Here is a 25,810-nt window from a genome sequence, read left to right as displayed (position 1 = left end):
AAGACATCGGGGGACTGTGTGACTCCCATCATCCATCTCCAGGAGTCAGGAGGGCGGAGCAGGACCCCTCCCCCCATCACAGAGCCTCCCCCTCACCCCCTGATACATGAGCAGAAGATCCTAGAACTCACCCACAAGATGATGGAGCTGCTGACTGGAGAGGTGACACTGCTGGGAATGCTGGGAAATTCTCCAGTAACAGCACTGGAGGGGTCTGGGTGATGACGGTGTCATTGTGTTGTCAGGTTCCTATAAGGTGTCAGGACGTCACTGTCTATTTCTCCATGGAGGAGTGGGAGTATATAGAAGGACACAAGGATCTGTACAAGGAGGCCATGATGGAGGAGCACCAGCCTCTTATATCACAAGGTAAGAGCCGTCATGTGCAGTGTATACACGTGTGTGCAGTGACATGTAATGGAGGAGCACCAGCCTCTTATATCACAGGGTAAGAGCCGTCATGTGCAGTGTATACACGTGTGTGCAGTGACATGTAATGGAGGAGCACCAGCCTCTTATATCACAGTGTAAGAGCCGCCATGTGCAGTGTGTACACGTGTGTGCAGTGACCTGTTATGGAGGAGCACCAGCCTCTTATATCACAGGGTAAGAGCCGTCATGTGCAGTGTATACATGTGTGTGCAGTGACATGTAATGGAGGAGCACCAGCCTCTTATATCACAGGGTAAGAGCCGTCATGTGCAGTGTATACACGTGTGTGCAGTGACATGTAATGGAGGAGCACCAGCCTCTTATATCACAGGGTAAGACCCGTCATGTGCAGTGTATACACGTGTGTGTAGTGACATGTAATGGAGGAGCACCAGCCTCTTATATCACAGGGTAAGAGCCGTCATGTGCAGTGTGTACACGTGTGTGCAGTGACATGTAATGGAGGAGCACCAGCCTCTTATATCACAAGGTAAGAGCCGCCATGTGCAGTGTATACACGTGTGTGCAGTGACATGTAATGGAGGAGCACCAGCCTCTTATATCACAAGGTAAGAGCCGTCATGTGCAGTGTATACACGTGTGTGCAGTGACATGTAATGGAGGAGCACCAGCCTCTTATATCACATGGTAAGAGCCGTCATGTGCAGTGTATACACGTGTGTGCAGTGACATGTAATGGAGGAGCACCGGCCTCTTATATCACAAGGTAAGAGCCGTCATGTGCAGTGTATACACGTGTGTGCAGTGACATGTAATGGAGGAGCACCAGCCTCTTATATCACAAGGTAAGAGCCGTCATGTGCAGTGTATACACGTGTGTGCAGTGACATGTAATGGAGGAGCACCAGCCTCTTATATCACAAGGTAAGAGCCCGTCATGTGCAGTGTATACACGTGTGTGCAGTGACATGTAATGGAGGAGCACCAGCCTCTTATATCACAAGGTAAGAGCCCGTCATGTGCAGTGTATACACGTGTGTGCAGTGACATGTAATGGAGGAGCTACCAGCCTCTTATATCACAAGGTAAGAGCCGTCATGTGCAGTGTATACACGTGTGTGCAGTGACATGTAATGGAGGAGCACCAGCCTCTTATATCACAAGGTAAGAGCCGTCATGTGCAGTGTATACACGTGTGTGCAGTGACATGTAATGGAGGAGCACCAGCCTCTTATATCACAAGGTAAGAGCCGTCATGTGCAGTGTGTACACGTGTGTGCAGTGACATGTAATGGAGGAGCACCAGCCTCTGTATGGCCTATGGCAGGTGGTACTTTTCTGTTTTTGATGCCTTTTCATGGATGCACCGTGTGTTCTGCACACAGAGTTATGATCAGACATGTTACACGTATGTAAAGGTACGGTCAGACGTAGCACATGGATACAGTGCAGTATAAAGTACAGTTCTGTTCTGTGCACTGTGTTGTGGCTACAATGCAGACGTTCCTGTGTCTGAGGCCTAACAATATAAGGCAGCGCCTCCGTGTAGCTTTAGGACGGGCTCATACTCGCCCTAGAGTCCTGAATTTGCAGGGACTGACCTACCGATTCCTTCTGTCTCAGGCCCAAACTGATTGGAGCTTATGTAAGTCCCGGCCAAAAGTGGGCGTCACACTTTGGTTGGGGACGTTTTCGAGGCAGGGCTTAAATCCCCAAATTTACCAACTACGACGTTGGTAAGTATTGGAGGCCCCCAGAATCCCTTCCACTGGCGGACCCTCGGCACTGGGCACGATGAATTCCGCATGCCCACTCCTCGCCGCCACTAGCGGTGTCTGACAGCAGCTCGCGGCCCCCCCATCCAGAAGACATAGGAGCTGACGCCGCAGTATTTGTATGAGAGAAGAGCTTCCAGGAGAAGAAGGGTTAATCTGACCGATATTGAAGGTGTACGGCCGTTTTAGGCCTGATTTACAGATGTGTATTCTCCGTGTGCGATCCGTGTGTGCAGTGTTCTGTGCGCCGACCAGCACCGGACCGGGGGGCCGAGATACTCAGGACATGTCTCCTGCCTCCACACACTGCACTGCCAGGAGCTTAGATACACACGGAGCTTCAGAGTCTCCTGCCTCCACACACTGCACTGCCAGGAGCTTAGCAAGAGTTAGAGTCTCCTGCCTCCACACACTGCACTGCCAGGAGCTTAGATACTCACTGCACTGCCAGGAGCTTAGATACACACGGAGCTCAGAGTCTCCTGCCTCCACACACTGCACTGCCAGGAGCTTAGATACTCACTGCACTGCCAGGAGCTTAGATACACACGGAGCTCAGAGTCTCCTGCCTCCACACACTGCACTGCCAGGAGCTTAGATACACACAGAGCTCAGAGTCTACTGCCTCCACACACTGCACTGCCAGGTGCTTAGATACACACAGAGCTCAGAGTCTACTGCCTTCACACACTGCACTGCCAGGAGCTTAGATACACACAGAGCTGAGTCTCCTGCCTCCACACACTGCACTGCCAGGAGCTTAGATACATACAGAGCTCAGAGTCTCCTGCCTCCACACACTGCACTGCCGGGAGCTTAGATACACACCGAGCTCAGAGTTTTCCTATCAGTGCAGCTTTATGAGGGTCTCAGTTCTTTTTGAATGAGTTATACTTTCTCTCGGCCTCATTATCGGGGACATAGGACTCACTGATTAACCTTTATTCCTTTATTTTGGAGGCGACATGAAGAAAACCAGCAATATGAGCCTTCTTCTGAATGAGCCACCAAGGATGGACAGGAAGGAGATCAGCAGAAGAATATTAGCCCTCACCTTGGAGATCATCTCCCTGCTGAGCAGAGAGGTAAACTTTTCTAGATTTCTCTCCTCTTTATTGTATTCTGTAACAAGTCAGACATCGGGGAGGAGAATCCATCATAGGAAGTGATAGGAAGAGTCCAGGGTCCTGGAGAATGGCCTCCAGACCTTCCAAGTGATGGAGAACCTGAAGATCAGCCCCCAGTATGGTGAGTGATGTGTCATGTGACCAGTGGTGTATCTTGGTTTGGTGCTGCCCTAGGTGAGACTAAACTCGGGCACCCCCCTTATATAAATTTGACCCACCCCTTCCTGTCAAGGCCAAACCCCTTTCTCTCTAAACCCCACCCCTTGCTATGTGCCATCCACAGATCCCCCTCCCCTAAACAGTGCCATCCACAGATCCCCCTTCCCTAAACAGTGCCATCCACAGATCCCCCTCCCCTAAACAGTGCCATCCACAGATCCCCCTCCCCTAAACAGTGCCATCCACAGATCCCCCTCCCCTAAACAGTGCCATCCACAGATCCCCCTTCCCTAAATAGTGCCATCCACAGATCCCCCTTCCCTAAATAGTGCCATCCACAGATCCCCCTCCCCTAAATAGTGCCATCCACAGATCCCCCTCCCCTAAACAGTGCCATCCACAGATCCCCCTTCCCTAAATAGTGCCATCCACAGATTCCCCCTCCCCTAAACAGTGCCATCCACAGATTCCCCTCCCCTAAACAGTGCCATCCACAGATTCCCCCTCCCCGATGCTCACAGGAGAACATTTATAAACTAATCAGTAACTTCAGCAATGATTAAGGTTAATCTCTTTACTGGATACCTTACTCCATCTTAGCTCCGGTAACAGCAGGCAGTGCGGGCGGGCGGCGCTCACTCGCTGACGTCACGCGCCTGCTCCTCCCACTAGGCGGCGCAGGCGCGTGACGTCAGTGAGTGAGCGCCGCCCACCCGCACTGCCTGCTGTTACCGGAGCTAAGACGGAGTAAGATATACAGTAAAGAGATTAACCTTAATCATTGCTGAAGTTACTGATTAGTTTATAAATGTTCTCCTGTGAGCGGCGTGGCCCTGTATATTCTAACCACCAGGCAAGCGTCCCTGTCACCATGGGAACGCCTGGGGGTTAGAATATACCATCGGATCTACTGAGTATACCGGCGGCATAAAAAACGGATGGGACAACAAGGGGCAAACAAGGCATTTTGCCGCCCCATTGGCAAGTGCCGCCCTAGACAAATGCCTTGTTTGCCTCGTGATAGATACGCCACTGCATGTGACCAGTGACCAATAGTCATGTTGTAGGAGCTATGAGAAGGTAAGTAGGCACGTTGTACCAGGAGGAGAGGGCCAGGGGAGAGCACATGGCCCTGAAGGGTTTATTCCCTAAGTGTCTCTCTCCATCCACAGGAGTACACAATAGTGAAGAAGACATCGGGGGACTGTGTGACTCCCATCATCCATCTCCAGGAGTCAGGAGGGCGGAGCAGGACCCCTCCCCCCATCACAGAGCCTCCCCCTCACCCCCTGATACATGAGCAGAAGATCCTAGAACTCACCCACAAGATGATGGAGCTGCTGACTGGAGAGGTGACACTGCTGGGAATGCTGGGAAATTCTCCAGTAACAGCACTGGAGGGGTCTGGGTGATGACGGTGTCATTGTGTTGTCAGGTTCCTATAAGGTGTCAGGACGTCACTGTCTATTTCTCCATGGAGGAGTGGGAGTATATAGAAGGACACAAGGACCTGTACAAGGAGGCCATGATGGAGGAGCACCAGCCTCTAATATCACAAGGTAAGTGCCGTCATGTGCAGTGTATACACGTGTGTGCAGTGACATGTAATGGAGGATCACCAGCCTCTTATATCACAAGGTAAGAGCCGTCATGTGCAGTGTATACACATGTGTGCAGTGACATGTAATGGAGGAGCACCAGCCTCTTATATCACAAGGTAAGAGCCGTCATGTGCAGTGTATACACGTGTGTGCAGTGACATGTAATGGAGGAGCACCAGCCTCTTATATCACAAGGTAAGAGCCGTCATGTGCAGTGTATACACGTGTGTGCAGTGACCTGTAATGGAGGAGCACCAGCCTCTTATATCACAAGGTAAGACCCGTCATGTGTAGTGTATACACGTGTGTGCAGTGACCTGTAATGGAGGAGCACCAGCCTCTTATATCACAAGGTAAGATCAGTCATGTGCAGTGTATACACGTGTGTGCAGTGACATGTAATGGAGGAGCACCAGCCTCTTATATCACAAGGTAAGAGCCGTCATGTGCAGTGTATACACGTGTGTGCAGTGACATGTAATGGAGGAGCACCAGCCTCTTATATCACAAGGTTTGATGAAGATTGGGGGGGGCTGATCTGAGACCTGATAAAGATTGGGGGGTCTGAAGAAGATTGGGGATATGATCTGAGATTTAAGGAAGATTTAAAGATCCGATTTGGTAGTCTTATGAAGATGGGGGTCTAATCTGAGGTCTAATGAAGATGGGTCTGATCTGAGTTCTAAAGAAGATTATGTGGGGTTTGATCTGAGGTTTGATGCTGATGGGGGGGTCTGATATGATGAAGATTGGGGGTCTGGGAGGATTTGGAGTCTGATATGGGGGTCTAATAAAGACTGGGGGGTTTGATCTGAGGTCCGATGAAGATTGGGGGGGGGGGTATGATCTGTGGTCTGATGAAGGAAGATTTGAATGTCTGATCTCAGGTCTGATGAAGAATGTGGGGGGGTCTGATCTGAGGTCCAATGAAGATTGGGGGTTTGATCTCAGGTCTGATGGGAAAAAAATATATTTTTTTTCCCCTCTAAAACCTAATCTTATAAAGTTCAATGATTGGTAAGTGCTTCTGCAAAATTGTGTAAAATAAAAAAAAACTGCTTGTGCCACAGAATGTGAATCCTGTAGCTATGTAGTCTTTAAAAAATCTGTGGCTGACCGAGTTCAGGGAGGCAAAAAGAAAAGTAAATCCACAAGTTCCCACACTGACTGACATTTTTATGATGGAGATTAGCGTTGAGTGAAGCTAGTTAGGTCTGCTCTGTCAGAACCCGATACGTCCCTAAACTTTGTTCATAATATGCGCTCTGTACAGCATTACAATGTATGGGCTCCCCTGAGGCAGTCTTCTTGTTTAGTCTGGTGCCTTGGCCGTTACAGTTAGTTTCTGCGCATTCATTAACGTTTCAAAATCTGAATCTGAACTTGGGTTTGTGGCTTGCGCCACGGTCATTAACGAACCCGAGTTTGGATTCGGATTTTGAAACATGCAGGAGAGTAACTCACTAAAAAGTCTATGGGTCCTCCTTGCTCCTGTCTCCTGCAGTGAGGATAGAGAGTGCACTAAGTGAGCACTTCTCTCTCCTCGTTCTCGAAATTGGTGGGGTATCAGTACTCAGACCCCCACTGATCAAAAATTTTGATATGTCCCTATGCCATATCAAAAGTTTACTCAAAGCTCGGTAATTCTTTAATACATTTTAAAATGTAGCATCTGGAAAAGGCTGGAATCACATATGCAGTTTTTGTGGCAGCTTGTGGTGCAGTTTTTTTGGGGGCTAAATGGCTAAAGCCAGGTGTGGACTTCTGAAGGAACAGCTTATACATCCTCCTGCTGGATCGTTTTTAGTTAAAAAAAAAAATAAAAACAATTTAATTTGGATGGCAACCTTCTAGGAATGTCAAGAAAAAAGCTTCTCTACTTGTGAAGTTACAAAAACATGAACATTTTTTTGTCTTAACCCTAACAGGAAATTCCAGTAAGAATTCTAAGCAAAACTTCTTGTACTCTCTAAAGTATAAAGTAGAAGATATCATACAGCACTCTTCAGGAGAAAATCTTATTACCTTTATTGTATATCCAGGACTGCACAGTACAGATCTATTATATAATCCCTCTAAAGACAAAGATCCTCCTCCTGACCAGTCACGGTTTGTTACTACCAGTATAGGTCAGAAAGGGGGTGAAACGTTTCACTGTGGTGAAGAGGTCTCAAATACCTCAAGTTTTTCTACACATAGAAGAAATGACACAGAGGAGAAGATCTACTCTTGTTCAGAATGTGAAAAGTGCTTTACAAAGAAATCAAGTCTTGTTTCTCATAAGGGAATTCACACAGGAGAGAAGCCATATTTATGTTCAGAATGTGGGAAATGTTTTATAAAAAAATCACATCTTGTTATACATAAAAGAATTCATACAGGGGAGAAACCATACTTCTGCTCAGAGTGTGGGAAGTGCTTTATAGATAAATCAGCTCTTGTTAGACATGAGAGAATTCACACCACAGAGAAAGTGTATTCATGTTCAGAATGTGGTAAATGTTTTACTCAAAGAACACATCTTGTTACACATAAAAAAAATCACACAGGGGAGAAGCCATATTCATGTTCAGAATGTGGAAAGTGCTTTACATATAAATCACATCTTGTTACACATGAAAGAATTCATACAGGGGAGAAACCATACTTCTGCTCAGAGTGTGGGAAGGGTTTTACAGATAAATCAGCTCTTGTTAGACATGAGAGAATTCACACTGGAGAGAAGCCATATTCATGTTCAGAATGTGGGAAATGTTTTACACGAAAATCATATCTTGTTACACATGAGAGAATTCACACTGGAGAGAAAGCATATTCATGTTCAGAATGTGGGAAATGTTTTACTCGAAAATCATATCTTGTTATACATGAAAGAATTCATACAGGGGAGAAACCATACTACTGCTCAGAGTGTGGGAAGTGCTTTACAAATAAATCATATCTTGTTAAACATGAGAGAATTCACACAAGAGAGAAGCCCTATTCATGTTCAGAATGTGGTAAATGTTTTACTCGAAGATCACATCTTGTTACACACAAAAAAATTCACACAGGGGAGAAACCATATTCATGTTCAGAATGTGGGAAATGTTTTACTATTAAACGAAGTCTTGTTCAACATGACAGATGTCACACAGGAGAGAAGCCTTATTCATGTTCTGAATGTGGAAAATGTTTTACAAATAAAACACTTCTTGTTAGCCACAAAAGAATTCACACAGGAGAGAAGCCGTATGCTTGTTCAGAATGTGGGAAGTGCTTTGTAGATAAATCAAGTCTTGTTGTACATGAGAGAATTCACACAGGAGAGAAACCATATTCATGTTCAGAATGTGGTAAATGTTTTATTACTAAAGCCAGACTAAGGATTCATCAGCGAAGCCACACAGGGGAGATATTCATTTGAAGGTCTTTATGTGGAAAATGTTTTTTAAGGAAATCAAGAAGATGAATTGTCCCCATGAACCTTGCTTCTTATCACTGTATTCACACCTCCACCCACACTGCGGGAGAGTCCAGAGTGGCATGGGGAAAAGTAACAACGCTCCATGGAATTGTTTTATAACGTATGTGGACATATTAATATTTCATCTTCATTCAAACAGTATTTACAGATAAAATAAACTCTTCTATTTGCTCCACGACAGCATCACCATTGTCACTGACAGACATTGTTTTCTTGGCTCATATTATAGTTTCTCCTCGCGCTGTGACCTTCATTGCTCCTACAGACTAACCCTCCTGTGCGGAGACAGTGATATTGGTGGCATGATGACTATATCATTGATTTATCTGACCATGTGATCTGTGATAATTAAGTCCAAATGTACATTCCTGTGGTTTAATGGTAAACCTATCCTAGATACATGGGGAAGAGTAACGAAACTTCATGTAATTGTTTTATAACGTATTTGAAAAACACTAGCAAATTGTCATAAATATATTTATCAGTACCTTAAAGGCTATGTACAACTTTGGAGGCAATTTTTGTTTATGATTGCATTTTACTCATTTTGGCTAAAAATCATAATTTCAATTGGCCTTTATAAAAAATATTGAGCTGTTCTGTCACAAAGGGTTAATTGTTTTTCTAACAGTGTGACTGTTACTTTTATTTTCACTTTGTGCCGTTCATCTAATAACCCTTATTTCTAAACTACTAAGAGGTCATAAACACTTATTTAAGGCACATTATTATCAGTAAGCCAAGGATTGAGCTTTGATGAGTGTTTACAATGTCAGAGAGCAGAGATAAAAAGTCTGTCTGCTCCACAGACTTTGGAAAAGACAAAAAACCGACTGGCTACTGCTAGAGCATGTCCGCTCTGTACACAAAAAAAAGGATTCCCGATTTTTAATAAAGACCAATTGAAAAACTGATTTTTAGCTCAAAATAAGTACAATGCAAAAATAAAAATAAACTGCCCCCAAAGGTGTACATAGCCTTTAAAGAGGATGTCCTTAGGATAGGTCATCGCTTTCAGATTCGCAAGGATCCAATTTCTGGCATCCTCACTGATCAGCTCATTCTGCAGTACCTCCAGCACCAGAACTACAGCATTCTGTTTAAAGGGGTATTCCCATCACAGACAATGAGGGCATATCACTAGGATATGTCCCCATTGTCTGATAGGTGTGGGTCCCACCTATGGGACCTGCACTTATGCCAATAAAGGGAGCGGGGAGAGTAGTGGAGGGCGCGCTATGCATGCTTCTCTGGGCTAGGCTCGGCTATTTCCGTCGGCCCCATAGAAATGAACGGGAGCGGTGGCCGCTCAACTGCGGTGTGCTCGCATTCACTTGGATGAGGAGAGCACTTGGCCATCACTCTCCACGCTCCGTTCTCGGTGTATGTGCGGGTCCCAGAGGTGGGACCTACACCTATCAGACAATGGGGGCATATCCTAGCGATATGCCCCAATTGTCTGTGATGGGAATACCCCTTTAATGGCAAGAATTGACTACTGCAGCACTACTACTGTTCAAGTGAATGGGAGCAGTCCTGCAGCATCTTCCTCCAGCCACTACACAGTGGACATAACCTTGTAGTTCTGGCACCTAAGCTACTGTAAAACAGCTGATGGCAGGAGTCTGACCACTGCCAATCTAATGTTGATGGCCTATAATAAGGAAAACCTCTATAAAGACCTAAAATTAGAATCTGGTGCTCCAGATTTGGGTCTGTTATAAGCAGCCAAGAAATCCTTGCTCTTCATCTTCTCCTGTTTAGTAACTGTGACTAACCGTACCTCGCAGCCCCACCTGATGTCACTACTGTGTCAGGATTATGCAGTACGGTATGTTCACTTTGACCAAGATGTGATGTTCTGCACTCTCTGGGGGTATGTAAGGTGAGCTTGGCACAGTTTTACACAGACACCTCCTGTCCACACAAGCACAGGGAGTGAGAGACGGTGGCCCACGCAGCCTTTGACATGGCACAACACTCGCTCACAACCCTGACAGGCTAAGGGAGCCCTTTTACTGCCCCAGTGAAACAGAACCCGGTAGACCGCCACTAGTTCCTCGTTAGATATAAGCCCAGTCCGTTAACGGGATTATAGAAGAAAAGAGCAAGATTAAAGTATATATTTATTTGTCTTAAGTTAGTTACCGGATATATGTATAGTCCTTGATGCTATAGTCGCATGCGAGCAGTGATGTCAACGGGGTTTCCAAGTCTCCAACACAGTACTTTGTGTGACCTCCCTTCAGAAGAAAGACAATGGCTGTTGCCTTGCATGGGCAATTAACCATTGGTCGGTCATACCCCTCCCACCCCCTGGGAGAATCCTACTCCCACTCCCCTTGGGTATGGGAGCTAAACATCCAGAAACCCAATATGTACCATAACTCCTCACTGGAATGTCATAGATGGTGCGGTTCTGGTGCCAATGGGTCCGCCCGGATCACTGGTACATTTGGAAACCAAACACATCATTGATATTTGGCTCCTACTATGTGTTCTCCATATCTCTCCTTCCCTGGGTCCTATAAGCGAGTAAAGTCCAGGGCAATGTCCGGCTCGGACCCAGGGTCTTGAAGATATAAACGGTATATGGCTAAGATGTGCGGTAATTTCATGTGAACTCAGTTTCAAACTGGGGGGTTTTGTTTGATGCAGTTGATCAGCTCAGGGCCCCAGCTGGGGGGGGGCGTCACCCTGTCAGATAAGTTTGCTTCCAGTCCGGCTGCTGTAGGTGTGAAATGTTATTCCTTTGAGGCTGGGCCACCTGTGGAGCCTGTTTCCTATGCCAGAGGCGTATCACCCTGACAGCAAATGGGCAAGCATGAAATTATATCTCCCCATTTCCTCACACCTCCCCCTAGGAGGCAGCACTTTCCTGTGTTCCCCTGCACGTCCGTCTGGAACCTCTCTTTGTCGGGATAACCCATTGGCGTTCCTGTGATTACGGCTAGGGATGAGCGAATTTCATATTTTGAAATTCGTTTAAGGTTCATGTTCCTGTATTTGCTAAATTGCATTATAGATTCCGTTACCATGGACCATAACGCATATCCATGACTGAATGCATAACAGAATGCCTTTAGAGGCATTCCGTTATTCATTCCATCATAATAAAAGTCCATGGCCTGCATAACGGAAACCGGACGGATTCGTTATGCAGGCTTTAGACTCCTATTATGACGGAATTAATATGTCGGCAGATAAGAACCATTTGGCCCATCTAGTCTGCCCAATATACTGAATACTATGGATAGCCCCTGGCCCTATCTTATATGGAGGATGGCCTTATGCCTATCCCATGCATGCTTAAACTCCTCCACTGTATTTGCAGCTACCACTTCTGCAGGAAGGCTATTCCATGCATCCACTACTCTCTCAGTAAAGTAATACTTCCTGATATTACTGTTAACCCTTTGTCCCTCTAATTTAACACTATGTCCTCTTGTAGCAGTTTTTCTTCTTGTAAATCTTCTCTCCTCTTTTCCCTTGTTGATTCCCTTTATGTATTTAGCAGTTTCTCTCATCTCCCCTCCGTCTCGTCTTTCTTCCAAGCTATACATGTTAAGGTCCTTTAATCTTTCCTGGTAAGTTTTATCCTGCAATCCATGGACCAGTTTAGTAGCTCTTCTCTGACCTCTCTCCAAAGTATCAATATCCTTCTGGAGATATGGTCTCCAGTACTGAGCACAATACTCCAGATGAGGTCTCACTAGTGCTCTGTAGAGCGGCATGAGCGCCTCCCTCTGTCTACTGGTAATGCCTCTCCCTATACACCCAGCATTCTGCTGGCATCTCCTGCTGCTCTATGACATGGTCTGCCTACCTTTAAAGAGGACCTTTCACCAGAAAAAAGTATCTAAACTGACTATACAGACGCGTAGAGCGGCGCCCAGGGATCCCTCTGCACTTACTGTTATCCCCGGGCGCCGCTCCGTTCCCCGGTTATAGCCTCCGGTATGTTCCTAGTTAGGCTCCACCCATAGCCTGGCTATGAGCTGAGCGCTGCGATTGGCCAGCGCTACAGCATAGGAGAAGGAGACCGCGGCAGGTTCCCCTGGGTGGAGCCTAACTAGGAACATACCGGAGCCTATAACCGGAGAACGGAGCGGCGCCCGGTGATAACAGTAAGTGCAGAGGGATCCCTGGGCGCCGCTCTACGCGTCTGTATAGTCAGTTTAGATACTTTTTTCTGGTGAAAGGTCCTCTTTAAGTCTTCTGAAATAATGACCCCGAAATCCCTTTCCTCAGATACTGAGGTTAGGACTGTATGTAGCAAATTGAAGGAAATATACTCCAGCACGGTTCCAATGTGTTTGTAGTTGCACTTTATTTTTCAATTCTCCAAACAAGCATTAGCAAGAGCAGACAAAAAACTCCACCTCCAGCACAACAGTGACGCGTTTCGAACAGTCGTTCTTTTTCAAAACTAAAGTTAAGTCTGAACACATTTTAAAAAGGAGGGAAGTGAGAGATGGAGAAATTGTCCCCCCCCCCCCCCTCTACTAGGCATGTTGGTTAATTAGCCTTACTCTGCACAGACTGCACTAAATCATTATTAACCCACGTGTTGCTGAATCACAAACATAAATATATAACTTTTAAAAACAGCAATGGTGATGGTTGTTCACACTGTGCATAAACCTGTCAATTAGATACATGTTATCTTACGTTCCATCCTTTTAGTTGTTGCTATTACTGACAAGATATATCAGATATGTATAAAAACGCACAGTGTGAACACCTTCTGAAACTACCATTGTGATATTTACTGCGAATAAACAATTCATGATTATACATTGCAAAAATGAGTAAAATCGATGACAATGGTTATATGTTGGGTACAGAGCGGTTGACTCAGTAAGAATACATGAGCTCCTTTTCATACTTAATCCTTTAGGGAATCTTGTTTTTAAACAGAATATCCAGAAAGCCTCCCTTGATAAAATAGCTTTTTTCAGGTTTTTACCTCTTGGTGGTGGAGTCGCCTTTTCTATTGCAAATGTTCTAAAATATTTCAAGCTGCGGTTATGTGTTGTAATAAAATGCCTGCACTGGAGGGATTACTAACATAGTTAATGTGACGTACTGCCGATATACATTAAATGGCACTCTATACATACGATGGTATAAACTACTCCTGAAGAATTGCAATTAATGTAATTTTTGATATTATACCCATGTTTTAGTTCTGAATCCTGAAAACTTTTTGTAGGAATTACATAATTGCAGGTTTTACAACGCTGGCTTCCACATCTATAGAACCCCTGATATGTCAGTCATGTTTTAGGGGGACCGTTGGGTGCCGCAGAGAACATTGATGGTGAGAGTATATTGCCTAAAGTTTGTGCTCTTCTAGGGACTATATTACATCCATTTTTCAGTATGGTGCGAAGGCCGGGGTCTTCGTACAGTATTGGAAGGCATTGCAGTATTGTAATTTTAATTTTTTCGAATTGCCGACTATATGTTAGTACCAGGACTGGTTTGGTTTCCTATGTGCATGTCTTTTTGTGTTATTGTGATTATTTTTATTAGAATTGTCACATATATTATATACTATGGTACCGCGCGATGCCCTCCCTACCCGCCTTCACTGTTGTCAGTGCCTTGAAAACACAATATACAATGGCTTAAAACTCCCAGATTAGTATTTACCTGTTTCTGCTTTTCCAACTGTATGTTCGCGTTTTCTCTTCTTGCTCTCACATCGACATGAGGGGGATTCGGGAGGCTATGCCCTATAAGTGTTGCTGTTATTACTGTTTTCACTGAGCTTGCCCCGGCCGGTGGCACAGATCTCGTTCAAAAACTTTCCTGCTCACGCTCACACGGAGCGCTGTGTGACGTCACAATTTGAGCTACGGATAGTCAGGAGGACTAAAAATATCCCAACGCGTTTCGAATAAAACTTTATTTTTCGTCAGGGATACCGATTCAGTCTCCTAATCCTGCTTATATAGGTTCATTTCTCCTCCTTCATTTAACCCCCTCATATCTTCTGCTCACTTTCCTTCATTAATTCAAACGCAAACAATTCAATTTCTGAGTTCAGTCCTAGTGGTATTAATTTATTCAGATTGAAGATCCAGCGGGTCTCTGCTCGGGACATTTTTTTGATGAAGTCTCCCCCTTTTTTGTCCTTTTTAACTATCTCTATTCCACTGAATGTAGTTCCGTTACTATTTCCCCCATGTTTTTTTCTTTATAGTGTCTTCAAAGGGGATGACCTTCATATTTTCTACGGATGTTGTAAATATGTTCCCCTATCCTCTTACTCAATGTTCTTTTTGTGAGTCCTATGTATACTTTTTTTGCATGGGCATGTTATTGCATATATGACCCCCCGGCTTTTGCAGGTGATATAGTCTCGTTGTCACAGCTGAGGATGGGGAAAACCCTCAGCCGTGCGATGCCGGAAGATGGTCGCTGCTCGACCAGGACGACAGGATTAGGGAGCAGGTCACCTCCTAAAGCGTCCCTAACCTGACCCTAACTCCTAGCTGCATGGGCCGACCTTTAAGGTAGGAGGACCCATGCTCAGGAACCTCGGATCCCTAACTCACCCTCCGACCGGTCCCTGAACTAGGAGTCAAGGTAAGACGGCCTGTTCCTTCTGGACATGGAGGAACAGGAGTCTCACTGGCCAAGCTGCAGGGAAAAGGGGAACACTAACAGTCTTACGGATATGGCAGGTGAACTGTACTAGTTCCACCTACCTGCCACAGCCTTGCTGACTGGATCCCTGTGCTGGCAAGCTGATGTCCACACAACTTGAGATGAACCCAGCAACCACACATCCACACACAGGAACCCAGATCCATAAGCTGCAATAAAGAAGACAAAGACATCTTCTAAACACCAAACAACATTATTTTTTATGACCAGAAGGGTGGCCCCCACTGGCAGTTGGTAAATAACCAGGAGGATGTCTCCAGCAGCATGGATGAAGCACCCTCTCTGACTACTGCCTTCAACTGAGGCTTTATAGGGCCAAGAGACCACACCCAACAGTCAGACCCACCCCGTGACTCACACACACAGAAAGGGAGTTAACCCTTCCAATACCAAAGAAGGGAAAACACAACTTAAAGGGGAAGTGTCCAAACCAAGAACACACTGTGGCTGTTGCCGCAGGCAACGACATGGGTGGAAACCATGTCCTGGGAGTCAGCCCGAAGGCCGGGACACTGCCACCACATGTACACTTCCAAAAAAACGTTGCCCTGGGCAACCACAGTGAAGGGAAGATGTCAGTGCACACCAAACATAAAACCGAGTGCACACAGACATACCAAAGTGCATACGTACACGCACACAACTCCAAGGCAACCGCACACATACCTGTTGTCCGCGGCAAACAGCAAAATGCCTCCAGCTGCGGTTGACACAACAACCCAAACCGCGGGCAACTGTATGCGGCTCCCAAGGAGTCACGGCCATAAACATGGTTGTGACACTCGTATGCTATATGTAACCAGATTTACTGTCTTTTCATTTTTTATTTGCATACTTGTGTGTTGTTTCCTAGTGATTTTTGATTTTTTACACACCCCGCATGTTCCACACGGAAAAAAGCCTGCCTGTGGTGTCACTTTTTTTCCTCTTTCAATCTGACTCTTGCTTTTTTTGCTGACACATTTGTTTGTAGGGGCCACTAAACTACCCACATGTCTTCCCTTCCTGTATATGAATTTTGGATTATTTGGAATGTATTCCCCTATTATTTCATCTTCTTTCAAAGTCAAATGTTTTTTGATGATTTTCCTCAATATTCCGGTCTGACAGTTCTATTGCGTAATGATCGGCGGTATCTCAAACAGTTCTTCCTCCTTATTGTCATTCTCCTGTTTTTTTACGTCTTTCTTCATTAAATCTTGTCTGTTTAGCTTCCCTACTGATTCTTTTTGTTTTATTAGTTTTTCCTTTCTGTTCGAATCTTTGTTGTAGTTTATCGGCCTCTATTTGATACTCCTCCTTTTTGATGCAATTCCTTCTAATCCTCATAAATTGGCTTTTTGGAATATTTTCCAGCCATTGAGGAAGATGGCAGCTGAACCATGAGATGAAGCTATTTATGTCTGTAGGCTTATTGTATGTTTGTGTCTGTAATTTCCCTTCTTTAATGTATATTGTTAAATCTAAAAAAAAAAAATTCCAATTTTTTTTATGCGGTTCCCATTTTGTTTGATTTAAGATGTTCAAAATATGTTGGGTATCTTTCAGGTATGTTGGTAGTGTTTTCACACAGGGTTGCAGAAAGCAATCTACGTATCTAGACAGATTACTAGTCAAGCATTCAACTCCCGACACTATCGGTCTTCCTGGTGGTTCTGTTGCATGCTTGTGTGAGGAGGAGAAACAAACTGAATCGGTAATCCTGACCAAGAATAACGTTTTATTCGAAACGCGTTGGGGTATTTTTGGTCCTCCTGACTATCCGTAGCTCAAATTGTGACGTCACACAGCACTCTGTGTGAGCGCGAGCAGGAAAGTTTTTGAACGAGAGCTGTGCCACCGGCCGGGGCAAGCTCAGTGAAAACAGTAATAACAGCGACACTTACAGGGCATAGCCTCCCGAATCGCCCTCATGTCGATGTGAGAGCAAGAAGAGAAAACGCGAACATACAGTTGGAAAAGCAGAAACAGGTAAATACTAATCTGGGAGTTTTAAGCCATTGTATATTGTGTTTTCAAGGCACTGACAACAGTGAAGGCAGGGTAGGGAGTGCATCGCGCGGTACCATAGTATATAATATATGGGACAATTCTAATAAAAATAATCACAATAACACAAAAAGACATGCACATAGGAAACCAAACCAGTCCTAGTACTAACAAATAGTACGCTGAGGAAGGGGCCAGGAAAGGCCCCCGAAACGCGTCTGGTTACTGTAAGACCCGTACATCAGCTGATGAACATTTACGAGACCCCAACATCCTGACAATTGGACTCCAACTTCGTCGAAATTTCGACTCTCTCAGCGTGGAGTGAACACCTCGATATTTACAAATCAGGTCCTGACTCTAAAATCGGTGAACATCATCGGGAGACTGTTCGCATTGGGGACTATACGACTACCCGAACTACTCCAAAAAAGCAACTGGAATCAGGTACAGCCGGATCTGACATTGTGAGCCACGTGGGACGCCACCGTAAACTCATGTCAGACGGCAATTGAACTATACTAAGAGGTGTAACCCACTAACTGATTATATGTAGATTTTGTTCATACGATCGAATTGACCTCAAACGATCGAATTGACTTTATCAATCACAAATTTTGTCTACAGCTTCATCTGCATAAACATCGAGCATTTCATTGGCGAAGTTCCTATTGAATTCCCCATCGATCATTTCATCAATTGTTCTTATCGATTTTTTATTCTATTTGACCGATATTTATTCTTCTAGCTTTCAATATTGTTATATATATATTAGATGTATTGATGTATTTTGTGCTTCCTAATATTATGCGATTTTTAGCATTTACGATTGTTTTATTACTCATTTAGTATTAATACCCTATTGTTTTAATATAGATTTTAATTGTCTAGATCACAAATAGGTGTAATAAATATTGTCATTGTCACTTACTACATGGTCTGTGTCTCTGTCTGGCCCAGGTAGTGAGTGCTCAGCCTTTCTATATCCTTCTAATTAACCAACATGCCTAGTAGAGGGGGGGGGGGGGTACAATTTCTCTCACTTCCCTCCTTTTTAAAGGATGTGTTCAGACTGCAATTTAGTTTTGAAAATGAACGACTGTTCGAAACGTGTCACTGTTGTGCTGGAGGTGGAGTTTTTTGTCTGCTCTTGCTAATGCTGTTTGGAGAATTAAAAATAAAGTGCAACTACAAACATATTGGAACCGTGCTGGAGTATATTTCCTAAAGGGAATCTGTCACTAGCATATTAGCAAAACTTTTTTTTTATGAATCCATGTGTAATAAAGTACCTTATTTCCATATGTCTTGTTCTTTTTATTCTGTGTCTTGTCATTTCTTCAAAAAAATGCTTTTTCTGATATTCAAATGAAGCTGTAAGGCGCCCAGAGGGGCGTTATTCTTTGTCCACGGTGCCCAGGAACGCCCCTCTGAAGGGCCGTGCCCGCCTAAATTTGAAAACTAAGAACTCCTCCAAGATCGCCTAAATCGCCTCCCAGAGGCGAGGCTAAGTGCTCCCCCCCCCAGCGCCGCGCTCTGTGGCAAACACCCCCGATCCTCCACTCGCCCACATCCGAAATCCCGCGCAGGCGCAGTGTCGGCGATTGCCTGCGCGATGATAAGACGACTGAGGGCAACAGCTTCAACAGTGTCACTGGGCATGCGCCGATCCCAGTGACGTGTTCGCTGTTTCCTCAGCCAGCTGGAAGCTGTTGCCCTCAGTCGTCTTATCATCGCGCAGGCGCAGGCAATCGCCGACAATCGCCGGCACTGCGCCTGCACGAGATTTCAGATGCGGGCGAGAGGAGGATCAGGGGTGTTTGCCGCAGAGCGCGGTGCTGGGGGGGGGGGAGCACTTAGCCTCGCCTCTGGGAGGCGATTTAGGCGATCTTGGAGGAGTTCTTAGTTTTCAAATTTAGGCGGGCACGGCACTTCAGAGGGGCGTTCCTGGGCACCGTGGACAAAGAATAACGCCCCTCTGGGCTCCTTACAGCTTCATTTGAATATCATAAAAAGCTTTTTTTGAAGAAATGACAAGACACAGAATAAAAAGAACAAGACATATGGAAATAAGGTACTTTATTACACATGGATTCATAAAAAAAAAATGTTTGCTAATATGCTAGTGACAGATTCCCTTTAAATTTGCTACAACCAGTATATGGACTGACTCGACCAACTCTGTGCATGGGGCTACAAAAATTGGAAGGTGAGCTAGGAAAACAACCCTTGCTTTTCTGTTAGGACTGTGTCACTGATTGTATATTCTGCTCTTGGGTTTTTACGTCCCAGGTGCATTATCTTGCACTTATCAACATTACATTTTAGTTGCCAGATTTTTGACCATTCCTCTAGTTTTCCTAAATGCTTTTCCATTTGGTGTATCCCTCCAGGAACATCAACCCTGTTACATATCTTTGTGTCATCAGCAAAAAGACCCACCTTACCAGCGAGGCCTTCTGCAATATCACTGATAAAGATATTAAAGGGAGTCTTTCACCTATACTGACCGTAATAGAGCACTAGCACATATATCAGCATTATAGTCCCCATATGTAAATGCTACTTACTGTTTAGCTGGCCGTAGCTTATTTTCTTTAAAAAAAACACTTTTATTCAATATGCAAATTAGGTCTGAAGATGCCCAGGGGCGGCGTTCAAGCAGCCGGTGCCCAGGCCCCTCGTCGCTATTCATCTGAAACCCCTCCCCTTTCACCACTCTGGCCCGCCCTAGTTTCTTCTGATTACCTCCTCCCTTCAGTGTGAAATGCCGCGCCTGCACATCCGAATCACTGCACAGCATTACCCATTATGGGCATCGGCATCCGAGCGCTTATTGCGCATGCGTCGGCCCCAACATCCCGATCTAGCCGGTGGCTATAATGCTGATAATGGTGTTAGTGTTCTATAACGGTCAGTATAGGTGAAAGACTCCCTTTAAACAATATGGGTCCCAGAAGAGATCCCTGAGGTACCCCACTGGTAACAAGACCTTGGTCTGAATATACTCCATTGACTACAACCCTCTGTTGTCTGTCCCTCAGCCACTGCCTAATCCATTCAACAATATGGGAGTCCAAGCCCAAAGACTGCACTTTATTGATAAGCCTTCTATGTGGGACAGTATCAAAAGCCTTACTAAAGTCCAGATAAGCGATGTCTACTGCACCTCCTCCATCTATTATTTTAGTCACCCAATCAAAAAAATCTATAAGATTAGTTTGACATGATCTCCCTGAAGTAAACCCATGCTGTTTTCATCTTTCAATCCATGGGATTTTAGATGTTCCACAATCCTCTCCTTAAGTATGGTTTCCATTAATTTCCCCACTATTGATGTCAGGCTTACTGGCCTATAGTTGCCCGATTCCTCCCTACTACCTTTCTTGTGAATGGGCACAACATTTGCTAATTTCCAATCTTCTGGGACGACTCCTGTTGCCAGTGATTGGTTAAATAAATCTGTTAATGGTTTTGCTAGGTCACAGCTGAGCTCTGTTAATAGCTTTGGGTGTATCCCATCAGGCCCCTGTGACTTATTTGTATTGATTTTAGACAGCTGACTTAGAACCTCTTCCTCTGTAAAGACACATGCATCAAAAGATTCATTAGTCTTCTTTCCTAACTGAGGTCCTTCTCCTAACTTCTCCTAACTGAGGTCCTTCATTGAGGCAGTCAGCTAGTTCTTTATCTTCTTCCATATACCTTCCTTCTTTAGTTTTTAATTTGGTAATTCCTTGTTTTAGTTTCCTTTTTTCATTTATGTATCTGAAGAATGCCTTATTGCCCTTTTTCCCTGCTAGAGCTAATTTCTCTTCTGCCTGTGCTTTAGAAGCTCTTATAACTTGTTTGGCCTCTCTCTGCCTAATCTTATACATTTGCCTGTCATCCTCGTTTTTTTATTTTTATAATTCCTAAATGCTATCTTTTTGTTTTTAATGATTTTGGCCACTTCTGCTGAGTACCACAGTGGTCTCTTCCTTTTTTTGCTTTTACTGACAAGCCTAATGCAATTATCTGTTGCCTTCAATAGTGCCACTTTTAAGTAGTCCCATTTCTCCTGGACTCCAATGAAACTGTTCCAGTCTGATAGGGACTCGTATACCACTAATCTAATTTTAGAAAAGTCAGTTTTTCTAAAATCTAAAACTTTGTTTTTGTGTGGTGTGACTCAGTCACTGTACTTATAGTAACCACACTGACTGGTGATCACTAGATCCCAAGCTTTCCCCTACAGTAATATCAGATACCAAATTCCCATTTGTGAATACTAAATCTAAATGGCCTCCTTCCGGGTTGGCTCCTCCACTACTTGCTGTAGAGATAATCCCAGTAGGGAATTTAGAATATCTGTACTCCTGGCAGAACTAGCTATTTTGGTTTTCCAGTTTACATCAGGAAGATTGAAGTCTCCCATAATGATAACTTCCCCCTTCAATGTCATTTTAGCTATTTCCTCAACTAGTAGATCATCTAATTCTTTGACTTGGCTAGGTGGTCTATATATCACACCTACACGAGTTACCTTATGATTATCAAGCTGCAAGGTAACCCAAACTGACTCTAAATTGGTCTCGCTAACTTGTATTAGATTAGATTTTATGCTATTTTCACATGCAGGGCCACCCCTCCCCCTTCTTGCCTTCTCTGTCTGTCTTTGCTATATAGAGAAAACCCTGGGTAAAGGCATTCCGTCATGGAATTGCATTATGGTCCGTCTTAACAGAATCCATAATGCAATTCAGTAAGTACCACAACCCAAACCAAAAACGAATTTCAAAATATGAACTTTGCTCATCCATAGTCACTGTCCGTTCTTGTGATAAATGGCTGAACTGGTACTGCTACAGAGCAAGGCTCCAGCGTAGCAACCTCCCATTCAATCCAGATACGGTGTGTAACCAGCTGAGGGGGTTGTGGTCCATCTCCATCTGAGGTGTCGCCCTATACATGTAAGGCTGCAGACTCTGCAGAGCCCATATAATTGCCAGGCACTCTTTCTCCATCGTGGAGTACGCCACCTCCCTTGGCAGGATCTTCTGGCTCAGGTAACAAAACGGGATGTTCCTGTCCCGTAAATTAAACCTCGCTTAGCACAGCATAAAGTCGGCTGCCTATAGAACAGGGAAACCGGGCAGCCTTTAGCGCCCGGAAGGCCGTCTCACAATCGTTTGTCCAATCAACTGCGGAGGGCAGCTTCTCCTTTGCGAAGTCTTTCAGGGGCTTCGCCAGGCTGCTATAGTGAGGAACGAACCTCCTATGGTAACTGGCGGTGCCCAGCAAGGACATCACCTGTTTCTTGGTCCTGGGGGTGGGCCAGGATGCAATGGCATTGACTCTCCCGATCTCTGGTTTCAAAGCCCCACACCTACCCAGTGCCCCAGGTAGTTGACCTCGCTCATGCCCAGCTGGCACTTTTCCAGCTTAATGGTCAAGCCTGGCTGGTGGATCCGCCTGACTGATGCTCTAGGTGATCCTCCCATGTGGGACAGAATACGGCAATGTCGTCTAGGTACGCAGCTGCGTACCCTTCAAGTCCCTTAAGCAGTGTGTTGACCAAATGCTGAAGAGTGGCAGGGGGTATTCCAGGCTGGTTGCTGAATAACTCACAGAAGGGATGGAGGGTTGCCCACAGCTTGGACTATTGTTCCTACAAGAGATGATGGCCAACCTCCACATCCTCAATGGATCCACCCGCCCTAACCTATGCGAGCATATCCTGGAGGGTCTCCTCCTCCTCTGGAAGGTTGCAAAGGAGAGAACTACAACTCCCAGCATTTAAAGGCAGCTGTTATAGGATATCAGAGAGAACTACAACTCCCATCATGCCCAGGCTGTTACAACAGTATATAAGCTGAAAGAATCATAACTCCCAACATATCCAGGCTGTTATTACAAAATGTTGGAGAGAACTACAACTCCAAGCATGCCCAAGCTATTATAGGATATCAGAGGAGCGAACTACAACTCCTAACATGTCTAGGCTGTTATTATAGCATATAAAAGGAGAGAACAATTACTCCCAGCATTTCCTTAGTTGTGTAGAAAAACCCACTAAGCTCATCTCTTCTCCACTTACTACACCACGCAAAGACCCATCCCTACACAGATCACATAATGGTGACATCTTCACAGGTCCTTCAGCACCTCTTCTCCACTGCTGAGCCCCGCCCCCCCTGCACTGATCACATGACGGTGACGTCACCCCAGGTCCTTCACCATCTCTTCTCTTCTCCACTGCTGAGCCCCGCCCCCTGCACTGATCACATAACGGTGACGTCACCGCAGGTCCTTCAGCTCTGGCAGTGCAGCAGATACTGGGCAGGTCCTGGTCGGTAGTCAGGGCTCTTGTTCTCTCTGGTATCAGCCATTCCTCCAGCCTGCAGGTAAGATGAGCTGTGAGGAGACAGTGTGGTGGAGAGCTCAGACATGTCACCTCTGGAGATTCTCCTCTATTACACACAAGGAATCCTTCTCCGCTCCTCAGCTTAGTATGATGGGGGGAGAGTGGGGGTTGTCATCATTCGCTGGCCCCTGACTGTCCTGGTGAGGGGCCCCTGCCTCCAGGAGGAGAATGAATGGAGCGGGGCCCGGCCTGAGCTCAGCTCTCTCCAGTCTCTTCTCTAGGAGTTCTGGACACAGCTGAGCACAGCCCAGAGGTGGGACCTGCATCTATCAGACATTTATCTCCTGTGGAGCCACCAGAGATCTCCATGTTGGGGCCCCTGGAATCCATGTGGTGGGGGCTCTGAGAAGCGGGGCCCCTCCAGGCTCAGGAAGTGCGGTTCTGGAGGTGACATCTGGTCTTGTCCCCTGGATGATTTCCTCTCCTCTTCTCATAAAGGCGCCTGCAGTACTAGAAGCCTCCAGCTCCTCCAGTTCTCTCCTCTTCTCCTGAATGACCACCAAGGATGGACAGGAAGGAGATCAGCAGAAGAATATTAGACCTCACCTTGGAGATCATCTCCCTGCTGAGCGGAGAGGTAAACTTTTCTAGATTTCTCTCCTCTGTATTGTATTCTGTAACAAGTCAGACATCGGGAAGGAGAATCCATCATAGGAAGTGATAGGAAGAGTCCAGGGTCCTGGAGAACGGCCTCCAGACCTTCCTAGTAATTGGAGAACCTGAAGATCAGCCCCCAATATGGTGAGTGATGTGTCATGTGACCAGTGACCAATAGTCATGTTGTAGGAGCCATGAGAAGGTAAGTAGGCACGTTGTACCAGGAGGAGAGGGCCGGAGGAGAGCACATGGCCCCTGAAGGGTTTATTCCCTAAGTGTCTGTCTCCATCCACAGGAGTACACAATAGTGAAGAAGACATCGGGGGACTGTGTGACTCCCATCATCCATCTCCAGGAGTCAGGAGGGCGGAGCAGGACCCCTCCCCCCATCACAGAGCCTCCCCCTCACCCCCTGATACATGAGCAGAAGATCCTAGAACTCACCCACAGGATGATGGAGCTGCTGACTGGAGAGGTGACACTGCTGGGAATGCTGGGAAATTCTCCAGTAACAGCACTGGAGGGGTCTGGGTGATGACGGTGTCATTGTGTTGTCAGGTTCCTATAAGGTGTCAGGACGTCACTGTCTATTTCTCCATGGAGGAGTGGGAGTATATAGAAGGACACAAGAATCTGTACAAGGAGGCCATGATGGAGGAGCACCAGCCTCTTATATCACAAGGTAAGAGCCGTCATGTGCAGTGTATACACGTGTGTGCAGTGACATGTAATGGAGGAGCACCAGCCTCTTATATCACAGGGTAAGAGCCGTCATGTGCAGTGTATACACGTGTGTGCAGTGACATGTAATGGAGGAGCACCAGCCTCTTATATCACAAGGTAAGACCCGTCATGTGCAGTCTATACACGTGTGTGCAGTGACATGTAATGGAGGCGCACCAGCCTCTTTTATCACAAGGTAAGAGCCATCATGTGCAGTGTATACACGTGTGTGCAGTGACATGTAATGGAGGAGCACCAGCCTCTTATATCACAAGGTAAGAGCCATCATGTGCAGTGTATACACGTGTGTGCAGTGACATGTAATGGAGGAGCACCAGCCTCTTATATCACAAGGTAAGACCCGTCATGTGAAGTGTATACACGTGTGTGCAGTGACATGTAATGGAGGAGCACCAGCCTCTTATATCACAAGGTAAGAGCCGTCATGTGCAGTGTATACACGTGTGTGCAGTGACATGTAATGGAGGAGCACCAGCCTCTTATATCACAAGGTAAGAGCTGTCATGTGCAGTGTATACATGTGTGTGCAGTGACATGTAATGGAGGCCATGTGTTCAGTCACTGTGTGCTTGTGTCTCCACAGATGGATCCAGGAGGAGAAATCCACCAGAGAGATGTCCCCGTCCTCTGTATTCCCAGGACTGTCCAGAGGAGAAGGTCCCAGAGAACCCTCAGGTAGATGGAGCTGAGCCCTATACACATCTATATAGGGGGGTCCTGCAGTCATAGAGGGGTCATAGATTGTGGGGGTCTCTTCTGTGGATCTGTTAGATTTCCCACCTGTCTGCTGTATTGTCCTGAATTGTTACAGATGACAAATCAGGGGGAAGATCTGACTGATATTAAAGTGGAGGATGAAGAAGAGCGGATGATGG

The 25,810-nt window shown here is 45.6% G+C and overlaps 2 protein-coding genes and 1 long non-coding RNA gene across 3 annotated transcripts in view; all 3 read left to right on the top strand.

The window, feature by feature from the left end:
• Positions 1-311: 311 nt before the first annotated feature.
• LOC122925005 lies at positions 312-4,679 on the top strand. The gene is made up of 3 exons (XR_006387475.1): positions 312-369; positions 3,129-3,253; positions 4,627-4,679. It is a non-coding gene; the product is annotated as an uncharacterized LOC122925005 (long non-coding RNA).
• A 278-nt stretch (positions 4,680-4,957) lies between these two features.
• On the top strand, positions 4,958-8,793 carry LOC122924968 (gastrula zinc finger protein XlCGF26.1-like). Its single transcript, XM_044276515.1, has 2 exons — positions 4,958-5,013; positions 6,984-8,793. The coding sequence occupies exons 1-2, from the start codon at positions 4,980-4,982 to the stop codon at positions 8,459-8,461; spliced, it is 1,512 nt and encodes a 503-aa protein (XP_044132450.1). The 5' UTR covers positions 4,958-4,979; the 3' UTR covers positions 8,462-8,793.
• Positions 8,794-16,729: 7,936 nt separating this feature from the next.
• Positions 16,730-25,810, top strand: part of LOC122930444 (zinc finger protein 850-like) — a 54,955-nt gene continuing 45,874 nt past the window's right edge. Inside the window, exon 1 of the mRNA XM_044283860.1 lies at positions 16,730-16,747. Within this exon, the coding sequence (XP_044139795.1) occupies positions 16,730-16,747 (18 nt within the window). The remainder of the gene's footprint in view (positions 16,748-25,810) is intronic.

This window comes from Bufo gargarizans, chromosome 1, assembly GCF_014858855.1.
Source record: "Bufo gargarizans isolate SCDJY-AF-19 chromosome 1, ASM1485885v1, whole genome shotgun sequence".
Taxonomy (NCBI): Eukaryota; Metazoa; Chordata; class Amphibia; order Anura; family Bufonidae; genus Bufo; species Bufo gargarizans.
This window is presented reverse-complemented; position numbering and strand designations above follow the sequence as displayed.

Coding starts and splice junctions, on each gene's coding strand:
- LOC122924968 (XM_044276515.1), top strand. CDS start 4,980: ATGATGGAGGAGCACCAGCCTCTAATATCACAAG. Junction 5,014..6,983: donor CCAGCCTCTAATATCACAAG/GTAAGTGCCGTC, acceptor TAACCCTAACAG/GAAATTCCAGTAAGAATTCT.